This window comes from Cariama cristata, unplaced genomic scaffold (genome assembly GCF_000690535.1).
Source record: "Cariama cristata isolate BGI_N322 unplaced genomic scaffold, ASM69053v1 scaffold1463, whole genome shotgun sequence".
In the NCBI taxonomy this organism is placed as follows: domain Eukaryota; kingdom Metazoa; phylum Chordata; class Aves; order Cariamiformes; family Cariamidae; genus Cariama; species Cariama cristata.
Genome location: NW_009609941.1, coordinates 35,677 through 59,615, shown reverse-complemented (window position 1 = coordinate 59,615; position 23,939 = coordinate 35,677). Strand labels below are relative to the sequence as shown.

The window sequence follows — 23,939 nt, the reverse complement described above, 5'->3', positions numbered from 1 at the left end:
GTGGACTGAGGGGCTGTTCATGGCACAAATCTGACTGATGGTGGTGGTGACCAGAAACTGCTTGGCAGCTACTGCTGCTTTGCCTGAAATAATCTGTTGATGCCGGAGTAAATACCTCTGCAGTGTTACCTCCTGCAGGCACTACGAGGCAACCTCTAGGCTGAACAGTCATAAGACTGCCCTCCTGGCTTCCTTCAAGGATGTCCTCTCCCTCTTTTTAGTTGTGATACACCTCTGCCACTATTACTCCCCCTGAGCTGCTGCTGTATCGAGAAATAAAAGTCACTTTTTACCTAATTCTAGACTTTGCGTGAACAGCCAGATAAATACAGTTTTCGGATTGCCTTTTCCCAAAGTTGCTCTCTGTTGGAATTTAAACAAGCCTTGATAACAGTGACTTAGGTTTTCCTAGGAATAAAGGTGAGATTTGGTTGCATTGGGTAACTATGAAGGTGGTTTCCCATTTGCCACCCAAGTCCCTTGCAGCTCGCTGCCTGTGCGGTACAGAAAAATGCTGTTGGGGAGGGAGGGCAGGGAGCGGAGGTCAGCTCGCTCGCAGCAATTCGCAGTGAGCGTGTCTTCCCTCTGGCTGCTGTCAGCAATTAAAATGCTGCCTGGGTTTCAATAAGCGCTGGATCCTCTCTTCGAACATGAGATGTGGAACCAGGACATTTAAGTCAGGCCTCTGCTTTCCATGGGCTCCTGATTACAGCCAGTGGAGAGAAAGTCTCCTCCAAAGAGCAATTCAGCTCACGTAGGGATGAGGTGTCTCTCTCGCTGCCCATAAAGGGAGAGGACAGTGAGGGACTCACCAAAGAGCTATCAAATGCTGGAAGTGGGTAAGTGCTCACTGGGCATTAGGTACACTTAAAATTAAGGGAACTGTGTCCCTCTCCCTGCAAGTCCTTGCACTTAACCTATTTTACATCCAAAGTACAGTATTTTCTTTAACTACATTTTAAACAAACCTTTAGGTTAAAAGTCTTGCCATAAAACTATGTAAATATGTTTAAACATCATTTTTTGCCCTCGCTCTTTCTGGACCAGCACAATGGTGAGCCCTAATCACAGCTGCCCTATGGAAAATAAACGGTGGTGAACTGGTGTACGCAGGTGTCCCACGGAAGCCCGTGGGGATTTGCCTGACACGGAGCTCCACCTGCACTGCTGTCTTTACTCATATTTGAGTATTCTGTGTCATGGTTTGTACAAAAGTAGCTCTGAACTAATTCCATGTATGGGACATAATGATGAAATATTTCAGCAGATATACTGAATGCCGTACAGCTGATAAATGCTGACACATGGTTTCGTGTTATTCTTTTTCTAAAGTTAAATACTGAGACATAAAATAGGCCTGCTGTTGACTCCATTTTATGAGTGCAGAAATACATAGATTATCTTTACAATGAGACAAATGTTTAAGCTTTTTGCTGCATCTGGATGTAAGAACCAGTCATAATCAATTAGCTTTGTGAATAACAGATTTTTCAAGGGCTTTGGCCAAAGAAGTAATTGAACAAAATCTTCATTTAAAGTTAATCTGAAACAAAGCCATTTTCTTTTCCTGTAGAAATTCTGAAGAACAATAAATAGTTTGATCTCAGAGATTTATTTTACTTTTCTGTTGAAAGTTAAATCCACATAAATTAGAAACAAACCAGTTCATTTAGAAGATGTCACAATGAAATGTTTCAGCTTTTTTCTGATTTTTGCCTATTTTTTTTCTTGGCTGAAAAAAATGATCTGTAGATTATTCTGATCAACCCAAACATTTTTTTTTTTTCCCCTGAAAAAGAAATGTTCCTTTTTTTTGGTCCCACTTCTAAGTACAGTCTCCTGTTTTAACAGGTCACTGCTGCTGGGGAATAGCTTAAAGGACTTGTCTAACTGATGTCATATGCCAAGCATGAAAATAAAACTACAAGGAAGGAACTGGAAGAATTATCACTGGATTAATTATTCCACGGAAATTAAACTGGCATGATCATAATCATATGGTGGTTTCTTCTGAACCATGACTGCTGTTTCCAGGGACTCTATATATTGATCTATTCCAGCTGTTAGTGAGCAAAAATCAGAGGCTCTTCTCCAAGCTGGATTTTACATTAACACTGGGATATGTTAAGCACACATGCTCCAAATCTAGCTTGTTTTTCATGGTAGAAAAATGGCAGTATCCTGAAACTTATTAAGTGATGTGTTTGAAAGCAACTATGTAGATAAGAAGAAAATAGTCATTCATGGCCAAGCAGCCCAGACTTGACACCGGTTCCTCAGGTGCCGTGAAAGATTAAACCTTCTCTTAGGAGATCTCTGAAGATCCTCTGCCTCTGTCGGGGCTTTGGCAGCGGATCTGTGAAATTTCCTGCATTCATGATCGATTAAGATTTAATAGTGGTCTTAGCTTTGCCTAGGAGACCATTAATTTACAGAAAAGGGTTTTTTCAAAAGAAACTACTTAACCTCAAGACCATTCAGATGTAAAACCAGTCAGGCAAAGAGAAGAGGGTTTACAGAGCATGAAAAAAGAAGGATTGCAAAATGTGCAGTGCCGACCTACGAAAACTGTGGCACAGAGAAACCCTCGCAGTGCCTGCAGGAAGGGTTCTGTTTTGCAACGGCCCTGAGCCTCGCAGGAGGCTCGTGGCTGGTGCTGAGCTGGGTTTTGCAAATACGCTGAGGCGGCATTCTTTATCTGCAGTAACGCTCGGTGTCGGCTGTGAAGGTCACCTTGACAAATGATCTTGCCTGGTGGAAAAAAACCTCCTCCGCTGGTAAATTAGCAGGAAGGGTCTGAGCTTGTTTTCCAGTGCCCATTGTGATAACCGCAAACCAGGGCCATCTGTACACTGGAAACAGTACGTGGAGTCACGTGACGGGGGCATTTTTTGTGCTGATTTTACAAACAGAGGTTTTTCTCAGGTGGCTCTTTGGTCTTTGGACAAACACTATTTGTCACCTTAATTTTCAGTCATCTGGTGACTTTTGATAGTATTGTCCTATTAGGTCCCTCTAGCAAAATCCTGTCTTATTTCTTGCATTAAAAACTATATTAGAGAAGCTGTTAGTCAACCTAATCCCAAGGATTTACAGTACAGCTCCCTAGGGAATCCACTTACTGTCCCTTAGAGCCATCATTTCTTTCAAAGCTAAACCAAGAAGGGCAAAAATAAAAAGATGACAGTCTGGTGGAAGAGTCACTCAGTGAGGAGGACATGAATAACGAACCGTCCTGCTTTTGACTAAAAGGGGACCGGTTCTCCTTTCAGCAGATTTTCCTTCAGTCCTATCAGTCACCTGGCAAGAAGATGAAGGAAACAATTACCTGCTAGTATCTCTGAATTTCAATATATTTTTACTTGGAAAGAAGGACCTGAGTTGATAGTCTGTAATGCTACCATTTCCTACATTTGCCAGGACCAAGTTCTGGATTTTGCTCCTCTGCAGCAGCAGCCTGACCATGCTCACACCCTGAACCAGGTGTGGTCCTGAAGAGGCTTTTCCAACTACAGTTTGAATCACCCCTCAAAAGCAGTGAAGTTCTAACCCTTAAAAGGAATCTTTTTCACTGTTCCTTCCCCATTTTGCTTTTTCTCATCCCAAACCATCTTTCCAAACTGGTCTTTCCACTTCTTCTCCCCGGTGTTGCTCCATGTCTTTGACGGACAGGGAAATGTGAGGGGTAGGGTTCCTGCAGCCTAAAATGATTTCTTGCCTCTCTTTTCCAAAAGAATAATATTTGTAACATATGATGTGGGCTGAGGGTTCAAAGATTATTATAAAGAGTAGAGAAAACCCAGGATGCATGACATCAAGGGCTGAAGGATTACTGCAGCTTGAGCAAAAACAGAGGAACTTTGTCTAAACCCAAACAAAGCCAAGCAATGGGTAAAAACCTTGGCTTACTGATTGCCAAATGTAAGACATTTATTCCCTCTCCTCCCTTAAATGTTAACCAAGCACTGCTAAACTAACTACAGCTAAACCACTGTAATGTATCAGAGATATTTTTATATTAACAGATGTTCTTCACTAATGTGACTTTAAAAGTAACTGTAACTGCCAAATTCATATTTGGCCAGTAACATTTATTTTAAGAACTGGGGTGAGTTTCTGCTGAGTTTCTAACGGTTTATCGACCAATTCACTTCTTCTTAAAGGTGAGGATTTAATTTGAACAAAACAACTTACTCGTTTCACCCATTAGGTAATGCTAACGCAATCAGCAATATTACTTGAGGGGGACTGTAAATCATGAAATGTGTTCCGGTAAAAGGACTTAAAAAAAAATCCCTAACTAAATCGACATTACACTGAAAATTCTGTTGGACACAAATAGACAAAGGAAAAAAAGAAGTTTTTACTTTCTATACATAACCATGGCTCTGAATATGCTCAATCAATTAAAAATGTCCAATCTCCAAAGTTCGTTCTTTGAAACAGAAACATAAGTAAGTCAAAGACCTATCTAATTACCATGTGTAACATAAATATTAGGTTAGTCTAGAATTTTGTTAATTTTTTAACATGAAAGCAGAACTGGGCTTGGCAGAGAGGCGGAATTTGAGATGCCTGTCTTGTACAATGCAACAAAAAAGAGGGTAGAAGAAAAGAAACTTTTATTAGCAAGTTTAAAAGAAGGAATCCATGTTAACCACTCTGCTGTGAACCATCACAGACATTTCAACATAAAAAATACAATAAAAGAAATTTAAAAATATTAGAGTGAGATAAAAATGGAAAAAAAAAAAAAGCAGCATCCCCTCCAAAAAGTAAATGCAATACTATTGTTTATCATCGCCACAAATGGCACTGAGAGAGTGAGAGTAGCTGAGGCCACAGATCTCCCTTGCCTGGCTTAAACCCAGAGACCCAGAGCCCACCATGGTCAGTACTTGGCACACCCAGTGTGCCCAAAATCATGTCCCGTGTCACCTGAGGAACCAAGACCATCGCTAACACTACTGAAAGTGATGTTTTGCCTGTACTTGTGCAGGTCTGAATGGCTGCAGTGGCTGCAAGGTAGTGGAGACTGAGGGCCCCAAAGGCACTTTTATCTGCTTGGGAAATGGGCATATTCCTTTTCAAATGGAAGTCCCTTCAGGAGACTGAATGAGGTTCCTGCTTGCTTTCAAGATCAAGGCTTTTATCAAGATTTAGAAATCTCTGGCTTCAACAGCACCATCCAAACAAGATACACCCAGACCTATCGTTTTCGTGAAAAGTGATATACAGAAGAGCACTTCTTCAGGGCCAGCCATCGCCTGCTGTTTCCAGCTTTTCTTTCTCAGTCCCTCTCACACTTGCACAAATCCAGCTGGGAGGCCTGAGGACAGCAGCTGTGTGACAATGACACAGGTTTCACATAGTCCTGCAAGACAATTATCTGACAGTTATTTCCTCTTGCAACGCTCTCTCTTGCATCAAAGTGCTTCAGCTCCCTCTTGTTCATGTAACAAGCGGTGCTGACCCCGATGCCAGTAATTTCACTGTCAGAGATTTTTTTGACATTGGAAAGACACAAGAAAAATGCTGATTATGACTAATAGAAAGTACTGGATCAGAGAGAGGGAAAATTCAAGATATTTGATAAGAGATGGTGTTTCAGAAAGGCTTTGCTGGCATCACTGTCAAAACTGCAGTAACAGCCTCCTTTGCCAGCTGTCACAACTGCAGGCAGTGCTCTTTGGATGCTCTGATGGATGTGTTTCACATGGCCCTGGTTCTTGTTTTTCTGCAGGTTCATATGAGCTGAGATGGCGACTTATGTCTTGTAGAACATGTATTATTAACTAACTTAGTGGTGGGTTATGGCAGATGGGAAAAAGCATGTATTTCAGAGGGGAGGCAGTGAAATGTGACAATGTCACCCACACAGGACGCATACAAGTGCTAACTGATGAAGACACCCTTACCCCCTGCCCCACCAGCATCCATGTCGGGCGTTTGGGTGCAAGAGATCTGCCAGGAAATCCCATGGGGCCATTTCTTGGCAGGGCTGCAGTGCTGTGTCTAGTATTCCAGCCCAATTCCAGTGTACAGGGAGGCCTCGTCACTCATGAAATTTCAGTCTGCTGCTTACGCCACCACTGCTCATTGCATTCGTTTCTGTGTGCTGTGAAAATGTTGTTGTTGTTATGATGATGCTGATGATGCTGCTGATGATGAAGTAGTCAGAAGCAAAAGCCTCGTGGGTGCTGTGCTTTGTACCAGCTATGCTGAAAAATACTGTTTACCATCAAAAACCTGCAGCCTACCTCTGCTGTGCTCCTTGGCCATGTCTTGGTTGCAGTTCAGGCAGAAAATGTCGTGCTATACCCCTAAGATAGCTACATTTCAAAGATGGAATTGCTTCTTTCTCGCTACATAAACTCAGAAAGTTAGAGCTATCAGAAAAGCATAACAAAAAGTCAGAGTCTTTCCCATATTCAATTACATGGCAATTTTAAAGCTGCTGTCTTGGGTCCTACAGGCGTAGTGCTCTGGTCCAGTGAAGAATTATTTCTAGCCTCAGAGGGTATGGACATACATGCAAACATACAACGCCTTAATCTAATCAGTAATCCAGGATTATACTTTGTCTTTTTCAGGCCCTAGACCAATTTTGTAGCTGAGGAAAAGAGGTAAATATTACCTTTATTTTTGTTTTTTTTTCTGGCAGGCTGCTTAGAGAACATAGCAACTATTTGAAGATGACCAGAGACTGTCAATGGTGGTAAAATTTTGTGGTGGGGGAAGTGGAGAGTGAGCAGGGGACAGGCGAGGGGTGATGTTCCTGGGGAGGGTGGTTTTCCACATGGCTAAAATGCTGGGTGTCCGCACTTGGTACCACGGCGGATGCATGGCAGGTGACTACCATGCCCCGCACACACACATACATGTACGGATGCACAAATGGATGCGGAGCATGGGAGAGACCATACCACGGTGAATGTGTGCTCCTCAAGGATTTTTTAAGCACTGAGTAATGATCAGCTGATAGAGGAATTATGCAGCCTGACCCTGAAACTAAAACCTGGAGCAGATTTGCCATGACAGCAAAAAATGTTTCTGCTTGCTTCATCTTCACTTTCTCATTATAGTTTTCAGACTGGTTACAGATCTCACTCTAAAATTTGGAAATTTGTGTAGGAATTGTAATTTATAACAGCTCTTCACAAAGATTCACTGTTATTGGAAAGAGATGGAAGTTGAGTGCACAGAAGGTGCACATCGTGGTGACAGCCAAATTTAGAGTTATCGACTTGAAGCACTTTCATGCAGTGCATGCTGTCAGGCACACCACGAGTCCTGATTTTCTAGGGATTTCTTTGATTTGATTTAACAGCCCATTGCCCCTTTGGAACATACACTGACAATGCCTGAGAATTTATTACGCACTCTCCCTTCTGCTCTGTAGCTGAAGTTTTGCTTTTTCATGGGTTGAGCAAAAGGAGTTCTGAATAACACCAGGTAGGACCTCAGTTCAGGCTAAAATATTCTCCCCTGGAGTTTCCTCAGAGGCCAGTGGTCTATACTGGAGTTTCCACAGTGGGTAACCAGTGGCCTAACCCTGCTTGGCACTGACTATTCAGAATAAAAAAGAAAAAATATGGGGGTTGGAGTAGGGTGGGGAAGGAAAAATCTTGCTCAGAAGTGCCAGGTCTAAGAGCTGGAAAGAGTTTTTCTTACAAACCAGAAAATTTAAGCAAGGGCTGATTCCTTTGAGGTGCTCAGCACATTGGCCGTGATCCAGTAAAGTACTTAACGTTAAGCGTGCTCTGGAGAGTGCCATAAGGAACAGCCTAAGCACTAAGTACCCAGCAGGATCAATCTCCAAATAGGGAGCAGACATAAACCAGATTACATTATGTTAACTTTGCAGTATTAATAAACTCTTTGGTTTGCAATTCAACCTCTCTCTCTCTCATTTTCCCCTTTCTTGTTTTGCCTTTTCTGTAATGCAACCCATAGTTTCACTGGGACAGAAGGGCAATGCACAGAAATTGCCCCTTATCAGCTTTTAACAAGCATGAAGTTAAAGCAAGAGCTGGGAAAACTGCTGCTTGTTTCTAACTTAAACATCAGTGGTGCTTGGACAAGGACCATCAGGAGTCTGGATCTGCTGAAGGATGGAAAACGCTGACTCTGTCCTCTAATGAGCTCCCCAAACCTGTGTGGTGAGTGTGTCATCACGTTTGAGAGCATCAGCACCTACATCAGAGGTTATTCCAATGCCTTGTGGTGTTTTTGGGATGGGGATGGGGGACAGGTAGGATGGCTGAGCAGGGACAATGGGAAACAGCTCTCTGCCTGTTCATAAACCAGGTTCAAACTGAACTGAAGTGAGACTACTGCCATGTAGTGCTCAACACTCATGCATACGCTGAGGTCACTTGGCAGAAGGCAGTGGGAAGAAAATAAAACCCTAGTTGGTGCTTTGTTTTTTTAAACAAGCTCCTGGCTTTCCACTTCTTCCTTTCCAACACAGTTACAACTATCTCCAGAACTTCCTCAGACCTGTGATTTGTGCAGATGCCAGGTTTTACATGGATGTTTTTGAAACTAAGTGCTGCTCAACTGGAAGCCATCCTAGCTGAAGCCGCTTTCCTGCTGGGAGGGCATGGCAAGCAGCCGAGGTGGGACACGTGCCTCTGCCTCTGCAGGGCTGGCACTGCTGGCTCTCGAGACAGAGTGGTCCAGGCTCAAGTCCGAGCCTCGGAGCCTGAATTAGGGCACGCGGGCCGGCTACCAGGCAGGTTGGGGGTATTTCAGCCGTCACTTGTGCTGGAGCTGTGCATGCATGTGGGCTGGGCAGTGAGACTCAAGAGGAGATTTCTATGATCATTTTAGCATTCGAGCAACTGGAAAATGAGCTGACTGAGGCGCCAGGCCTTTGCTTTCATGACTGCATTAATCTTCTCCTGGCCTTGGGGAGAAATTTTAAATGAACTTAGCACATGTTCTCAAAGTTATTTGTGCTGTGGATCCTGCACTGAAGAATGATAATGCCAGTGAAATGGCCAATATAAACCAAACTTGGCTTGATCATCATCTTAGTGAGGATACTTGATGCTGTGTTGATATTTAAGAAGTTGACAGTTGGATACCACGGTCCAGAACTTTTGAGATACATAGATTTAAAAAAAGGTTTTTTTTCCTGTCTCAGATGGTAGTGGTGGGGACAAGAGGAAGCACTAATGCCCCTTTTTTCATATCTGTGTATCACCCAAGAAAATTTGTTTCTTAGATGTAGTTATGGAGTTCTTTTGGTTTAGGGGAAGGAGTTTCAGATGCATACCTTTTTAAGAACTAAGACAAATAATGTTGCTACTGCTGGAAAAGTTCCTGATTGGCACCCAAGCTATATTAACTATGACATGAAGATTTAGTCCATGGCAAATGGGGCATAATTCATAGTTATTCTGCCATGAAAGAGGCAAAAGCCTAGTTAAGTTACTTTCTATTTGCCCCGTGCTAAGAGCAGGTCCCCGGACAGTTACAAAAGCTCACAGTGTAAGTGACAGCCTGTTAAGTCATTGCAACTTGCCTGTGGTTTTGAGTCCGGACAGACTAGGAGGGAACGAAAGCAACTTGGAGATAGCTGGCTACCAAACTGCACCTATGGCCTCGGTGAGGATTTGATTATAACTTTTGATCAAAGAAGGAATAAACTGAAACTAAGCCATTTTGTATTTGTGAACTGCCTATTCCTCTAAAGTTTCCTCCAGAAAATGCTCACATGGGTGCAGTTGTCACAGCTCCAGGAGGTACATGAGTCCATGGGCAGCTATTTTGTTTGTTTTTCCTGCACTTTCTGCCTATACATCAACCACAGGCAGAGCTACAGTTCTGAAAATTGGCAGGGAAAGTTTTCTGGCCTCACTGTAACACTTCAAGGCAATGATCTGAGCTGGGAGATGGGTCAGGAGCACCCCAGAGGACCCCCTGGCATATGCCACAGTCAGAGGTTGCCCGAATCTGTCCTTCATGAGCAGCTGGACAACACAATTAATTCCCCCAGTCATCCATCTGTGACAAAAGTACAATTTAACAATTTCATACAGAATATTTCTATATGAAACAGAATATGAATAATAATGTGTGAATCAGACTCAGCGAACACTGCAGGAAACACAGGGCAAGTGCCAGTTAGAATAAGTTTATGATAAAATTTGTGTCCAATGAAAATTGGACAACTACAGCAACTCAAAGGAGCCACAGAATTGCTCTCATTGTTTATCTTGTCATTAGGGTTAAAACCAGCCCATCCATCAAAAGGTGTTCAAAGTGCTTAGGAATAGAGCAGATCAGAAAACTTTCTGTGGTACAGACAGTAGAAGTGTACACATTAAGAATTTCCACTCAAGATATTATCTGACTGGTTTCTTCATGCAAAATAAACTAATTTCATTTTCGTTAAGCAAACATTGGATCATAGCATGAGGTCACAGCTAACAAAGAAGCTACTGTCTTATCATAATTTCCAGGGAAGCAGGACTTTCCTATTTACATATTGTATAGGATAATAGCCAGAACTCAAATACCGTGCAATAAATAATTTGACCTTAGTCATTTCAAGGGTTACATCAAAGAAATGTACAGACTTGACCTTTCAAAAAAATTCTCTCATCGTATCTGGTATGAACGTGTATCTTCTTACACTTTCTTTGTTGAAATGCCTAGTGACATCAGTGTTTTCCTGTTACTTGCTTAGACATCTGAGTAACTATTTCGATTTCAACAATCAGGGTTTAATATTCTAGTCACACACTTTCTTTTCCACATAATGCAATTACAAAACTTCAACAGCTTTGATTTCAACAAGTGCATGATTAAATCAGTAATTTAAAAAAAGCACCACATCAAAACTAAATGTTGAAGTTGAGATTCATGTTAAATAAGCTTCAACTAAAGAATTTTGCATGATCTTCCATCTACTTTCATCATGGTTTTGGTCTGTCCTTCACTTCACTACTTAGTAATGGAAGAGTGTATGTACTCAGCAAGATCTCTTCCAGTGCTGTCAAACATGTCTCATTTTGAAAGACTGACTAGCCAAGATTTGTTTGATGACAAGACAAATTCAAAAATCCCCCCTCATCTGCATAGCAAAAGCATTGGCAGGAAAGAATGGTTGTCATACAAGTAGATTTTAGATGTTTTCTTTTTTACTTGCATATTTCCTATTTCCTTAACTAATTGCCACTTTATTCTTAAAATTTGAGTTTTTCTTAGGTTCCTTCAAATTCTTTTAATGAGTGGAAGATTCCTTGGTTAGTTTCTCTTTGGCTGTGGTCTTATTTTATTTTATCTTTACATAAGCTACACATTCTGAAAATATGGATAGGATGTCACAAATCTCCACCAATCTTCTTATCTTAGGCACCCAAAAATTATATTTATATTCATTTAAATTGATGTCTATGATTAAAATCAGTTCAATGATTTATCCCTAGAAGGCACAACATCAACTACAAAGACCAAAATACATTTCATGTTCTCAAGATCTATAGGACTTATTGCAAAACCACAAAAGAGCAACTCATCAAAAGTCAAAAGTAGTATCAAAAGCATAGAGAATATCACAGGTAGAGGAAAAAAATTCCACAGCTTGATACTTACAGAATTTCTTAAAATTCCACCACTTCTTTCCAGCTGCTGGCTGGAGGAGAGCTGTGCACGAGGCAGAGACACAAACCGTGTATCCGTTGTTACCTGTCCACCCGGCTATTCGAAGTCTGCTAAAGAGCAAACTTCTGAGCAGTTACACAAGGACAAAATAACACGAAGGCAAAACACATACGTGATTTTGCATCAACTCTTTTGCTTTCTGTGCAGCAATTCCCATGAAGATCGCAAAGTAGAAGATTTTTTTACTGTTAGTATTACTCACTTTGAGTTTTTATAGCTGCTTGGAGATCTGCATCATTGTATTTGATTTCAGTTAATCAAGCATACAAATGAACAGGAATGCAGACACAGAGCACTGTAAAAAACACAGAAGGAAGTTTTTTCAAACTAAATCCCTCCATGAGGCAGTGGTTCCAGTGATGCAATCAGAATAGGAAGGAAAGTCTGTGTTGCTTCATTGTTTTGTTTGGATTTTGGGGTCCAGTGCTAACTTGTGATAATATTTCCATTCGTAAGTATATTTCTCTGAGGGCAATCCAAAAAAGTGACTATGATGAATTTAATAGGAAAAATATCCCATTGAACTTGCTAAGTTTTTCCACCATGAGTGACCATTGCAGAGTTGCCCCACTCAATTATCTTTCCTGTGTAGTTCAGTAGCTTTTGGCTGAGTTTATTGTTTTTTATCAAAGTCCAATAAATGCACAAAGTGAATTCAATAGAAATTTAGTTACAGAGAAATTCAATAACTGATTCATCCCTGTGAGGAATTAAAGAGTTTTTAAGAAAAAGAATGGAGTGAATAGCATAAATGACCAAAAAGAAGCACTGCAACATATATTACAAGGATATAGAGTTTGCAGGGACACCTAGACCTTTAGAGACAAGCCCAAAGCCTACTGCTGCCAAGAGGAGTTTTGGATCTGACCTTGGATCAGACCTTGGATCAGAAAAACTCTTCCCACTACCTATCATTTTCCTGGCTGTTTCTGGTAGCTGATGAAAAATGCTTTACTCAATTTCAAAGATGAATCCTATACTAAGTTTAAATTTATTCAAAGTTTTCAAAGATTGCTGATCAAATGATATAGCTACTGCTATGTCCGGTGAATTCATGGGATGTGGCTGTCTGCGGGCTTTCGGGGAGCCCCACAGATGCGTATCATTGCAGTGTTTGGTTCATTTCTATTGTTGCACAGCTTGAGGTCCCCTTTGGTTTGGACGAAATATAAAATCTACCCCAGTGATGGAAACTCATCACCAATAGTCTCAAAGGAGGTAACTTAATCTAGCTGTCCATTCCACTGATATAATTAGTAATGCACTTTGTCAGCCTTTGAGGGTTTAACTACAGCTGGCTGGGTTCAAGGCAGTCTCAGAAACCAATCTGTTCTTAGTAACACCATCTCCTTCACAGAATTGCAGACATACTTTCAGCAGATATACCCAGCTAACTGCTGAATGATGCTTATCCACCCACTATGCAGTGTCTTTTTCAGCATAACTGAAGCCCTGGATCAATGCCATGAAATGATTCAGAAACCAAAGGCTGAATGGACAGCTCAAGAATAAAAGTTATGAACCTTATTTACAGTGTTTGAATGTGGCTCAGTTCGACCTCTGAACATCATCATATTCCTGATCCAGCTGATGAGATTTAACTAGAAAAGAGATGGTAAAGGATATTCAGATGCTGACTGACCTATCTATTGCTTGAGAAATAAAAGACATTTTAGGCTCTATTCTCTAGGAAAATCAGAACTTTACTCTTCACACGGATTAGCTAAGTTAGGGGAAAAAAATCTAACCTAATAAAAAGTTAAAATCTTTTAAAAATTTATTAATCAGGACTAATTCTGGATCCCTGCTGTACCCTTGACTCTTCTACTGGAGCCTGCAGGGATTCAGATGATGAATACCTTCATAGTATTCTCAATAAGCTTTTCTAACTGGATATCACTAGCACCACTTCTTTTTCATGTGCTCTGCTCTGGTAGGAATCTGATTTGCACAAATGAGTGAGATATTCTGTTATGGTTCAGGTAAGTTGGATAAAGTTTCCCCTCCAGCCTGCAAAATATTTGAGAAAAATGCAGTATAACTTTACACCTGTTTACTTAACGCACCTAGACCTGAAAATACCCAGCCTAACCTATTAATCAGCACAGTGACCTGTTCAGGAAAAAAATACCTTTTTTTTTTTTTTTCTTATCAGTCCTGAAGCATTAGTCTAAACACTTTGAATTCCAGCCGTGAAGTTTCCACCCACAGCCCTGTCGGCGGGCTGGACACAGGCTGCCCGGGGCCAGAAGCCCAGTAGCTGTGGTGGTGCGGTGCTGCACCTGCTTATTGCTTTGGGCAAAACGCTGGGCCAACACCTCTGTACAGCCCCTGGACCCAGGCAAAGGGAGGTCGGGTTTGCTTGCCGTCACCCCATAAAAAGATATCATGAATTCCTCTGTTGTAATCGTTACGTGGTAATTGTGAAACTCACAAAAGCCATGGATTTATTACCTTGCTGTTAAACCTTATGGTGTCAGAGTGAACTTCTTTTAAATTTTTCATTGCTTTATTTGCTTCCTTTTTGCCCATAATACAGATTTTCAGTAGGTGTCAGAATACAGGCATTACAACTTGGCCTTCAATACTGATACTACATAAATTTCAGTGTCCTGTGTCTGAGAGCAAAAAAAAAAAGGACTGTGAATTAAATAAAAAAGCAATACATCTCCTTCTTGCTTCAGTAAGTCTCCATGTAAGTAAGAGAAGGTTAACACTGAAAATGACAACTTACTGTGTCTTTTAGAATTCTTGATAGTGCTAACAGTGTTAATTATAGACATCCTCATTACCCACATAAATATCATACCCCATGTTTGAATACGGAAAGAGAAAATGAGCCCCCGAGGACATCCAATGACAATAAACTCCCCGTGCAAACGGGCGACTACTTAAAACCACAGTGACTCGTTGTTGCATGGCATGTAATGTAATTAACTGCAGATTTATTTGTGTTCAGTGTAGACTGAGGCAAGCTGGCTTGGTTTGTATGGTCTTGCTGCATTGTTGAGTATGGCACAGTTAACTTCAGGCCTGGGTTAGCTAAACCTCATTAAAAAATTCAGTAGTTAAAAAAAGCCTTAAGAGATGAAGTCCATTAAGGATGAAATACATCTTGACCACACAGAACAGCTGCAGAGTCAATGTCCCTCCCAAAAAATCTGTGACGTGCTTCCTAAATACAGAACATGGAGGTCCTGTATGTTGAAGAAGGCTTTTCAAAAATTGACGTGGCAGGTTCCTTTGTTTGTTTATTTTTAATGGCCACTCTTTGTCAGACGCAACAGATGGCTTGAAGAAATACACTTGAAGAAGATTCCAGTTAATATTTGACTTGTGGGATAAATAATTCTAATGTTTACCATATACTCTGTGAATTGCCAACGACACATGGATAGCCCTAAGCTTCATGCTTCATCTACGGACTTGCACATATTGTACACACACACGTAAATAAGAATAAATTACCACTTCCAGAAACCTCACATTTCCAGTAATGTTATCCTTATATTCATGTGGCTTAATTGCTTTTGCTAGTTGAAAGAGAGAAGGAGGGAAGAAAGTGAGCAGGCAAAGCAGCACCAAAGGATTCCAGCAGATCACGGGGGATTATGGGGAAATGCATCCTCTGAGCAGAAGGTGTCAGAAGGACCTTACACAAGGCGGACACAATTTTCTCATCAGGAGACTGAAGACTCCCACATATTTAAAAGACCCCTCTCCTGTGCTTGGCCAGCTGTCCTTGCTTCCTTCTGCTCGCCCTCTCTCCAAAAGTGAGCACTTTCAATGTGCAATCCTGCTGCAGCCTGAGTACAAAGACTTCCCTTGCCCCTGCTCATCAGGATAAGGGGGCTGTTTCCTTTCGCTTCCTTGCACGTGCATGGTATGGGCACCACCTGGCCCAGAAACGGCCAAGGACAGCCAAGCCTGGAAAACCTCTTCAGAGAATGCCCTAGGCTCCCCTGCTGCGTGTTTCACCTGTAACTACAGCAAAGATTTTATATTCATCTCTGATACATTCAGAAAAATATTTAGAACTTGAGAGTTTTCAAAATATTTGAATAACGGAGGGAAGTATTGCAAAAGGAAGACAGGCAAGTGACCATTATGTTTCAACTATCTAAGACTTCATACTGATGTCTTATTCTGCAAGAATCCTATTAAATAGGAAGTTAGCCTGAGCTGAGACAAGAGAGAGCATAATCAGATCATGCCCTGTAAACAAAGTTATTGAAAAAAAGGTCTGAGTTCTGATGGCTTGACCCTATTTCCCCTGAATTCAGGGGTAAAACCTCCATTACTACACCGAAGTATCCATTAACTCAGTCCATGTGCATAGACAAGGCTCATATCCCACTTGATGTTCCACTGCAGGATTTATTATTGACCTTTTATTAGACTAGAACATAAAAAAGACAGCATTTCATGTTACATTGAATGCTACAACTATCCGGTTCTTGCTCACATTCTAATGTTAACCTTAAAAAGGATCTGACATTCTCACTTTTAGATTCCCTATTGACCACCAGGTATGATCATCACTCAGCCAGAAAATAAGCTGGGATGATATTTTGTTCTGAGATTTTATTAGCCAGCGAAAGAGAAACTGATGGGGAGGAGAATCTCCATCACCATAGCTAGAGTTTGCATAGATTAAACCAGAGTCTGGGTAAGTGCAGACTCTCTGATGTCTGTGGGGGCATAGTTAGAGAGGAACATACTACTCAGTGAGTCAAATTCAGGCCTCGTATAAATTTGTTATTCCCTGCCCAAACCTGTCCATTGGGAAGATAGTATTTTTTCTGATTAGTTGTAGTAAAATATGAGGACTTACAGCTCTAGAGCTTCTTCCATCTCTGGTGGCAAACTGTGAGAGTGACCTGATGTCTCATGTCCTGAGGTTTTGCCCACAGATGTTTAAAACACAGTTCCCCAGCTTGCCTCTTGCTTTACTTGTCTTTCAGCTGGTAAATGATGTCAACCCAGCTGGACTTCTACATCCGATACAGGTTTTCAGTATATTCTCCCCTCTGTCTCTCTGCAATGATAGGGCTCTTCTACCCTCCACAAAAAGGCTTATGGTCATTATTTTGCTCATTATAAACTCAGAGCAAGTGCTGCACAAAGAGGTGTTATAAAAGGCTTATATAGTCCTCAGGTGGAAATTCAATAATGGCAACACTTAGTAGCAGAGATTTCTGTGTCTCCTTTGTTCAACCTTCTTCTGTCTAAACATCCAGCGTAGGTCCATCTTAGACTGGATGATTTTGCACATCTGAAAATCCCACAGGCTCACAGTAGCTCAGTATTACACGTAACATCCTAAATAAGAAAACATAACCCTCTTCAAAGGAACAAGCTGATAATAGGCTCCCTGCTCCAGTGTTTGTTCCACTCTCCTCAGAGACTCTGGCAGTGTCGGGAAAGTTAACAGATACAGGCAGGGGAAAAAATTAATTACAGAGGCGAGGGATCCCTCACAGAGCATCAGTCTTTCCCTTGCATTAATTACAAGGGATGACAACTCCAGCACTTCTGTTGACCTCTGCTAAAATAGTCCTTCAGGGAAATAGGGGCTCTTTTTCAAACTTTTTAAACCATTTCAGCTTGTGACTTCAAAATCACCACTTAAAGACCATTCCAAAACCCACTGACACACGTCTGGTGGGACTTGGGAGTCAACTGTAAATGGCCCCACCTCACAACATCCTTTAGGAGACATTTCTTTTCTCACCCCTTTTATTTACACACAAGGAGGACAATCAGGTCATATACCTGCGAAGGTGGTCCTTTTCCTGTCCTCCTTTGCTCCCTCTTCCTCCCACTCCCTTGCGTTCTCTTTTTGTCTCCATCTTCCGAGTTCCTGGCACATACAACAGGACTTGGAAGACCATGATGGGGACTGCTTCCACCGAGAGAGAAAGAAGGAAGGAGGCAAAGGGGCCAAAATACTAGATAGGATGCTTGGCTTCAGTCACCAGCTTGGGACGTGACCCTGGACACTCTTCTCCCGGTTTCTCTTCTGTGCTCTTTTAATGCCCCCACCGCCGTGGTACCCGAGGGCTGCACAGAGCATGGTCCCACCTGACGGTGGAGGTGCTGCCCGCTCACCTCCCCTCGGCCCTGCTGCCCGTCTCGCTGGAGCAATGCACCGCAGTGGGCCCAGTGGCTGCTAGTTCTGTGGTTAGCCAAAATCCAGGATGTTAACTCGATTGTTTGCTATGGATACTCCGCACTGTTTCAGGATGTGGTTCTATATTTGTACAGCGTTAACCAGATGCTTTTTTTCAGACACTCTTTTACCTAGGACTTTTACTAGTATTCTGTAGCTGTGTCTTGCAGTTCCCACCACTGCACATTTTCCACACATTCACACTGAATTATTTTGATCTCCTGTGCAAAAATAACACTACGGTTCTTGATTCCTGGTGGTTTGTTATGCCAGTGCTGTCAGCCTGCCAGATGCAATCTGAAGGTGTCTGTGCAGGGCACGCAGGGCTCTCAGGTCCTACATTTTTTATGTGGGCAGCTCCAACCCTCATGTAATCAGAGATAAGTGTCTTAGTGAAAAATGAATGGGGCAGCTGGCTAAATGCTCAACCAAACAAAATGATCAAAGGGACAGTGCCAGATGTTTTCCATCAGCTCTACATATGGAGGTACCAGGGTGAGCAGCAGGAGCACCAAACTAAAAAGAAACCAGAGAAGCCAACTTTAGTTTCAACCATAACATGAGGATCTGGCTATAAATACTGCATTCCTCAGTGAGGCTCCCAGAGGACGTTCTGTAGGTATTTCTAAAACCTACAGGAAAAGCTTGTCTGCTATTGTCTGACTTATTTATACGCATCCTCCTAGTAAACACTTTCTTAAGAATTATCATTCTTAGCATCTATAAAAAATATACTTAAAAATCATATTGTAGAAAGGTACTAGAAATGATTTTTTTTTTTCCACAGCATGTGTTTTTTGCCCATTTTGTTTTGTGGGGTTTTCTTTTACCACTTTTACTACATTTCAAAATTTTAATTTCATAGGTTTTGAGTCCAAGTTACTGCAAGAAGCCCAAGTCATGTCAAGATTTACTGTGGAAAACGAGCCAGCTTTTTATTTTTGTCTTCTAGGGAAGTTTATGGTAGAGTGAGATAAACATCCAAAATAGTTAGGGCTGTTTATCCTGCATCACTTAGAAGACATTCTTGATATCACTTGTATACAACTGAGCTGGGGAGCTGCTCAATCAACGCTGACAGAAATGAAACCCAGATCACCCATCCTTAGGGCATACAGACCTTACTTCAGTGTGATAAAATCTGCTTCTGTTGGGATAAAACCTGAACTGCTCATAGAGCTCCTCTTGTCACAAGCCAAATTTTGGTGCATAAAGGCTCCTCCTCCAGTTGTATTCCTTCCAGGGACACAGTCATTATTTCAGGGAACTTTACCTCACCCTGACATATCTCTGTAGTATCTTGGGGCTTGCAAGGGGAGATGAATATTGCAAAAGGATCTGGTGCCATGCTTGTCCAGTGTAATGACTTTAGTATTGACCCCAAATCTGCAAGTCTTAGACCTGCAGAGCAGTGATGCTGGAAGCTACCAGCAGGTAACTCAAGGCAACACAGAATCTTCAGAAATTTTTCTCATTCTTTTTTGACTCTACAGTTTGATGATGCCTGCCTGACAGTAGCAGGGGGAGACATGCTGAAGGTGAAGAGATTGGAAAGGCGTTTCCCTGAAACAACTGGAAGTCCCAGACTTGTTATTGACTAGGGGAGAAGCTAAGAAGGGGTCTTGGCTGCATTGTTCAGTGATGCTGAAATCCACTTTGTCCTTTACCTGTGTAAGCAAGCTCCTAGGTTTGGTAGTATATGTGCTGCTCTTTGCATGAGTATTGATTATAAAGTTGTTTATTCCATGTATAAAAAGCTTGATGTGCCCTTTAAAAGCTGCTCTAAACCCATTCTGCAGGAACAAAGCCTGTGAACATGTCTTTTCTTTCCTCTGATTCTAATCTCATGCACATAAAAGCTTAAACCACTCATTGCAGTGAAAATATCTGTGATTTGCAGTGCAGGATGAGTTCTTTGCTGGTAGATATGCTGGTAACAAATGGGCTGAGGAACTCACTCACTCTCATACTCGAATCAAGGAAAGCTTGAGCCTGACTCACTTAGGAATGCTTTGTAGTCCCCTAATTGCATAATTACCTTAAGAGAGCTCACTGGCCATTTGGCACGGAGGTCATGCCTGTTTCCTCTGAGCACAGAATAACTCCTCCTAGCTTCTCCTAGCAGGATAAAAAGGAGATGAGAGGAAGACATATGGCCATGGCCCCACTTTTCCTCTGTATAATCCAGGAGCAGTATTTGTGCACAATTACAAAGTCCTTCATTCTCTGAAGTGAGGATGGGAAAGTTGGCATTTATGTAACATAAATCAGCACTTTCACCTTTGCACTGAGACAGTATCTGTATTGAAAGGGATAGTGTGATATTCTGGGGTGTTTGGTACTGGTACTGGCGACATCTGAGTTCTAATAAATGGGATTATAAAAAAGTGAGGGAGATGCCACAAGCAGAGGAATCTTCCTCACAATACTCCTATGCCATAGAGTTAGTCTGGCTGCCAAGCAAAGAAAACAGACATCTCCGCAACACCTTGTTCTCAAAAGCAATAAGTAAAAAAAAGTTGCGAATAATATAAATATTATCAACAATTACAATCGTGCACAGCAGATGACAAGTGAAGTGAAGGGACCTGAATGTCCTGAGAAAAATAGAAAACGAACTTGCTGGTTGTATTAAGGGAATCAAAGGAAGATTTGGCTGGAGAATTCTCCTGAACCTCTAGCAAACTCAACAGTACAGTTTTCAAGCTCACGCCATGTGTAGAACTGGTAAGGTAAGTAAGTCTGCAAGATGGAACAAAAGGAGAAAGATAGAAATGAATGATAGCGATAGCTGAGGAGGAGGTATCTAAGTACAGCCATCTTTAGTCCTCCTGTTGCTCTCTTGTTCTGGAAAATGGCTGGAATTTGCGGTCCCTCTTCCTAACCATTTTATTAACGTTATCCAACAGTAAATTTGAAAGTTAGAATTCTGCTTTGCAGATTGGTGACAGCATCACTATGTAGTCAAACTTCCATCCAGCTCTCCCCTTCATTACACCTATCGATCTACCATCCTTCATTGCACTCTGATGCATCTTCCATTCGAAGCACCTAAAACACCTCTTCTCCTATCCCCCTTACAACCCACCAGCTAATATCCCCTAACATGTAACGGAGCACATACACACTCCTCTCACTCAGTTTCTGAGTGAAGATACTCAAGGCTGCTGTACTTCCCGCTGATGCGAATGCTGCCGGTGCGTTTCAGACTTGCGCACAGGACACCTGCCTGATTGGCCCTTCAAGAGTTGTAGATGGATGTGAATCCAAGTGGTCTGGTATATCTAAGTTACTTTATTAGTATAAACTTTGGTGTCCATGGGATTCTCAGCTGTGTGCTTGGATTGGCAAGAGTGTTTAAGATTACTCATTTGTTTAGAGGTTCATGATGGCTACTTAAATCTTTCCTTCTTTTTTATCAGCGTCTTTTTAAGTAGTGGGAAGCAGAGCAGTTTAATGCCGACTGAGGCTGCATTAGCTTCCCCTTTCTGTGAGAAACCTCTGCTTAGAAGGTTCTCAAAGTGAAAGTGTTTGCAAGAGAAAACAGCTGGGAGACACTCACATCCAAGCCTGGCTCTGGCGAGTGGAGCTGTTCTTCCAATATAAAGGGAGCATCGTTCTAAAGCAAGAGAAATGTTTTGAGGAGAGGAAGGGAAAGGAAAGATCTTGATTCCTAAGCTGAGAGAGAACTGGTCAGTAGTTTATCAAATCGAAGGCTAATATCCAAGACTGATTTGGTTCTCACAGACGTATGTATATCTGAAGTATGGACTTACGCAGAGCTACATCTAACTGAACCCAACTGAATTCAGAGGAAAGTCAGGCTCTGGCTCCCAAATGCTTTTGTTATCAAACAAAAAATAGGCAATGCTTCTGTTCTTTGCATGCGTTTTTGAATCATCCTCCCGGAGAGTCAAGGAGTTAGCATGCCATAGTGTGGGTGGCTGCCCTAGGGATCAAGGAACACCAGACAGAGTCTATAGTAGAGCTTCTTGCATTAGGATGGCGGCAGAGGAAACTATACAGAAAATGCAGTCCAGGAAAGAGTTCTTAGAAGATGAAGTAGGGATTAAGGCAGAGCCTATTTTACCATTTGCGAAAATGCTCAGTGCATTTGCCTTCATGGCTTCTGCATTCCAGAGGACTGCATGCTGCGTTAATAAAATCCCTCTCTTGAACAGCCTGTGGAGACTAGGATGGTCACTGACTGCCCGTACGGCAGAATTTGGCTATTGCGATTAGACAGCTGCAGGGAGCTGAGAACAAGAAAGGGGAGACAGCTCCAAAGTGTTATGGACACATAGACGTATAGAGAGACACATGGCTCTGCCTCATGGCAGGAGCTTCCAAAATATGTTCCTCATCAAAATGCCAGGATCCTCTTTTCTTTTTCTTTTTTTTTTTTAGGAACTGCAATTTGCACTTCTGCTTTTCTTAGGTGATACGTATGTGATTTAAACCCTCGTGCACCCTGAGCTGTAGTTTCAAGAGCATTTTAAAACAATTAGCACCCTGACAAGAAAAATAGCAAAACCACAATTCCATTGCTCACAGACTTCAAGGGAGATTGAGCGTAGCATTCTTCCTTGGGGAAGAAATGACATGCTCCCCAGTAACCCAATGCCAAACCACTGCTCTCTGTTTTGAGTAGCAAATGCCATTCTTACTGCGTCGAAAAGCCCAGACTGTGTTTCTTTTCTTAACGTGAAGTTGTGTATTTTGGTACTGCTCTCAAACAACAGTTTAACAAAACAAAGGAGTTATCTTTATGAGACAGCCAGGGAAATACACAAAGAACAGGAAGATGCAGCTAACCTAAATAATGACATTGAAAACAAAATAACTATTGGGCTATAAATAAACAATATGAAGTAAATATAATAATTTTTATTAAGAGAAGACACAGACTTAATTCCTGGGGATAATGACATCTACTGTTTCCTCAGACTTTAGTTCTCATTTTCTCAGTCAAACTACAGAGTAACATTTCCTACTTTCTTCAACTTTTTACAGTATGAACTTTCATACCACTTCTTTTGGAGAAAATTGCAAAACCCAGACACGTATGTTCAGGAGAAAGGTCAGATTTTTCTAAAACAATAAAATTGCCCAAACTGCTATTTTTGAACTGTGCAAATCCCTGCGTTCTTCCAGGGCAGGGAAGTAAACATACATACGACTGCATTAATTAAGACAATACTTAGTTTCCTGCAACACAAAGGAATTTTCTTACTTAGCCTAAGTCTTTAACTATGCGATCTCCCATTGTGTGTACGTGAGTGCAAAGCAGCAACCACAGTTTCACAAAAAGCCAAGGGCTGGTCCTGACTTAGTGGGTGAATTAAATAATCTCCTAAACCAAAGCCAGAATCAACTTTCTGAGCGCCAGACTCAGCCACTCCAGCCATCTCACTTTCGGTAATACAGTCCTAAACGTCCTGCGCAGAAGCCTGATTCACGTGCTTTTTTTCCTGGGGATTGTCCTGTTGAGTATTTTGGGCAGGAAACGGGCCTGATCTGTTGACTTACAAGATTTAAAATAAGCACTCGTGTTTCCCCCTCCCAGTCATGACCAGCAGCACTGGGCTGAATCACTTTCCCGCTGGAGGCAAGAAATGCATGAGAGCAAAGTGCTCGAGAAGTGGCTGAGCGATCGGGAAACGCTCTTGGGCTGACACACAGTTAGCAAAACCCACGACCGACACCGGGAAAACGTCAGGGCACGGCACCGGTCCCCATCCCTCAGGCTTTACCTGCTGGCGGGCGAGTGGCTGGGGGGGATCTCTTGCACAAAGCTCTGCTCCATGCCCGGGATCCTGGCCGGGCTGTGGGGATGGTAGGCTGTCAGGACCACGCTGCCCGAGTCCTTCATCTCCATGGTCATCGGCACATGTCGGCCCCGCTGCTGGTGCCAAAGTCTCCCGGGGGTGCCGACGGGCCCGGCGGAGGGCGAGCAGCCCTGTCACGCGCGCCAGCGCATGGCCTGGCTCCGTAGCAGCCTCCCGCCACTGCTGTCAGGAGAGCTGTGTGACCGAGACACGGCTCCTCTCCCTGACAGGAAAGCTGAATTAGCGTATATTCAAAAACGCCG

The 23,939-nt window shown here is 42.1% G+C and overlaps 1 protein-coding gene across 1 annotated transcript in view; it reads right to left on the bottom strand.

Annotated features, from left to right (window-relative positions):
- The window catches only part of ARHGAP28 (Rho GTPase activating protein 28), a 71,246-nt gene extending 47,507 nt beyond the window's left edge, over positions 1-23,739 (bottom strand). Inside the window, exon 1 of the mRNA XM_009697686.1 lies at positions 23,602-23,739. Within this exon, the coding sequence (XP_009695988.1) occupies positions 23,602-23,732 (131 nt within the window). The 5' untranslated portion in view covers positions 23,733-23,739. The remainder of the gene's footprint in view (positions 1-23,601) is intronic.
- Between the last annotated feature and the right edge of the window lie 200 nt (positions 23,740-23,939).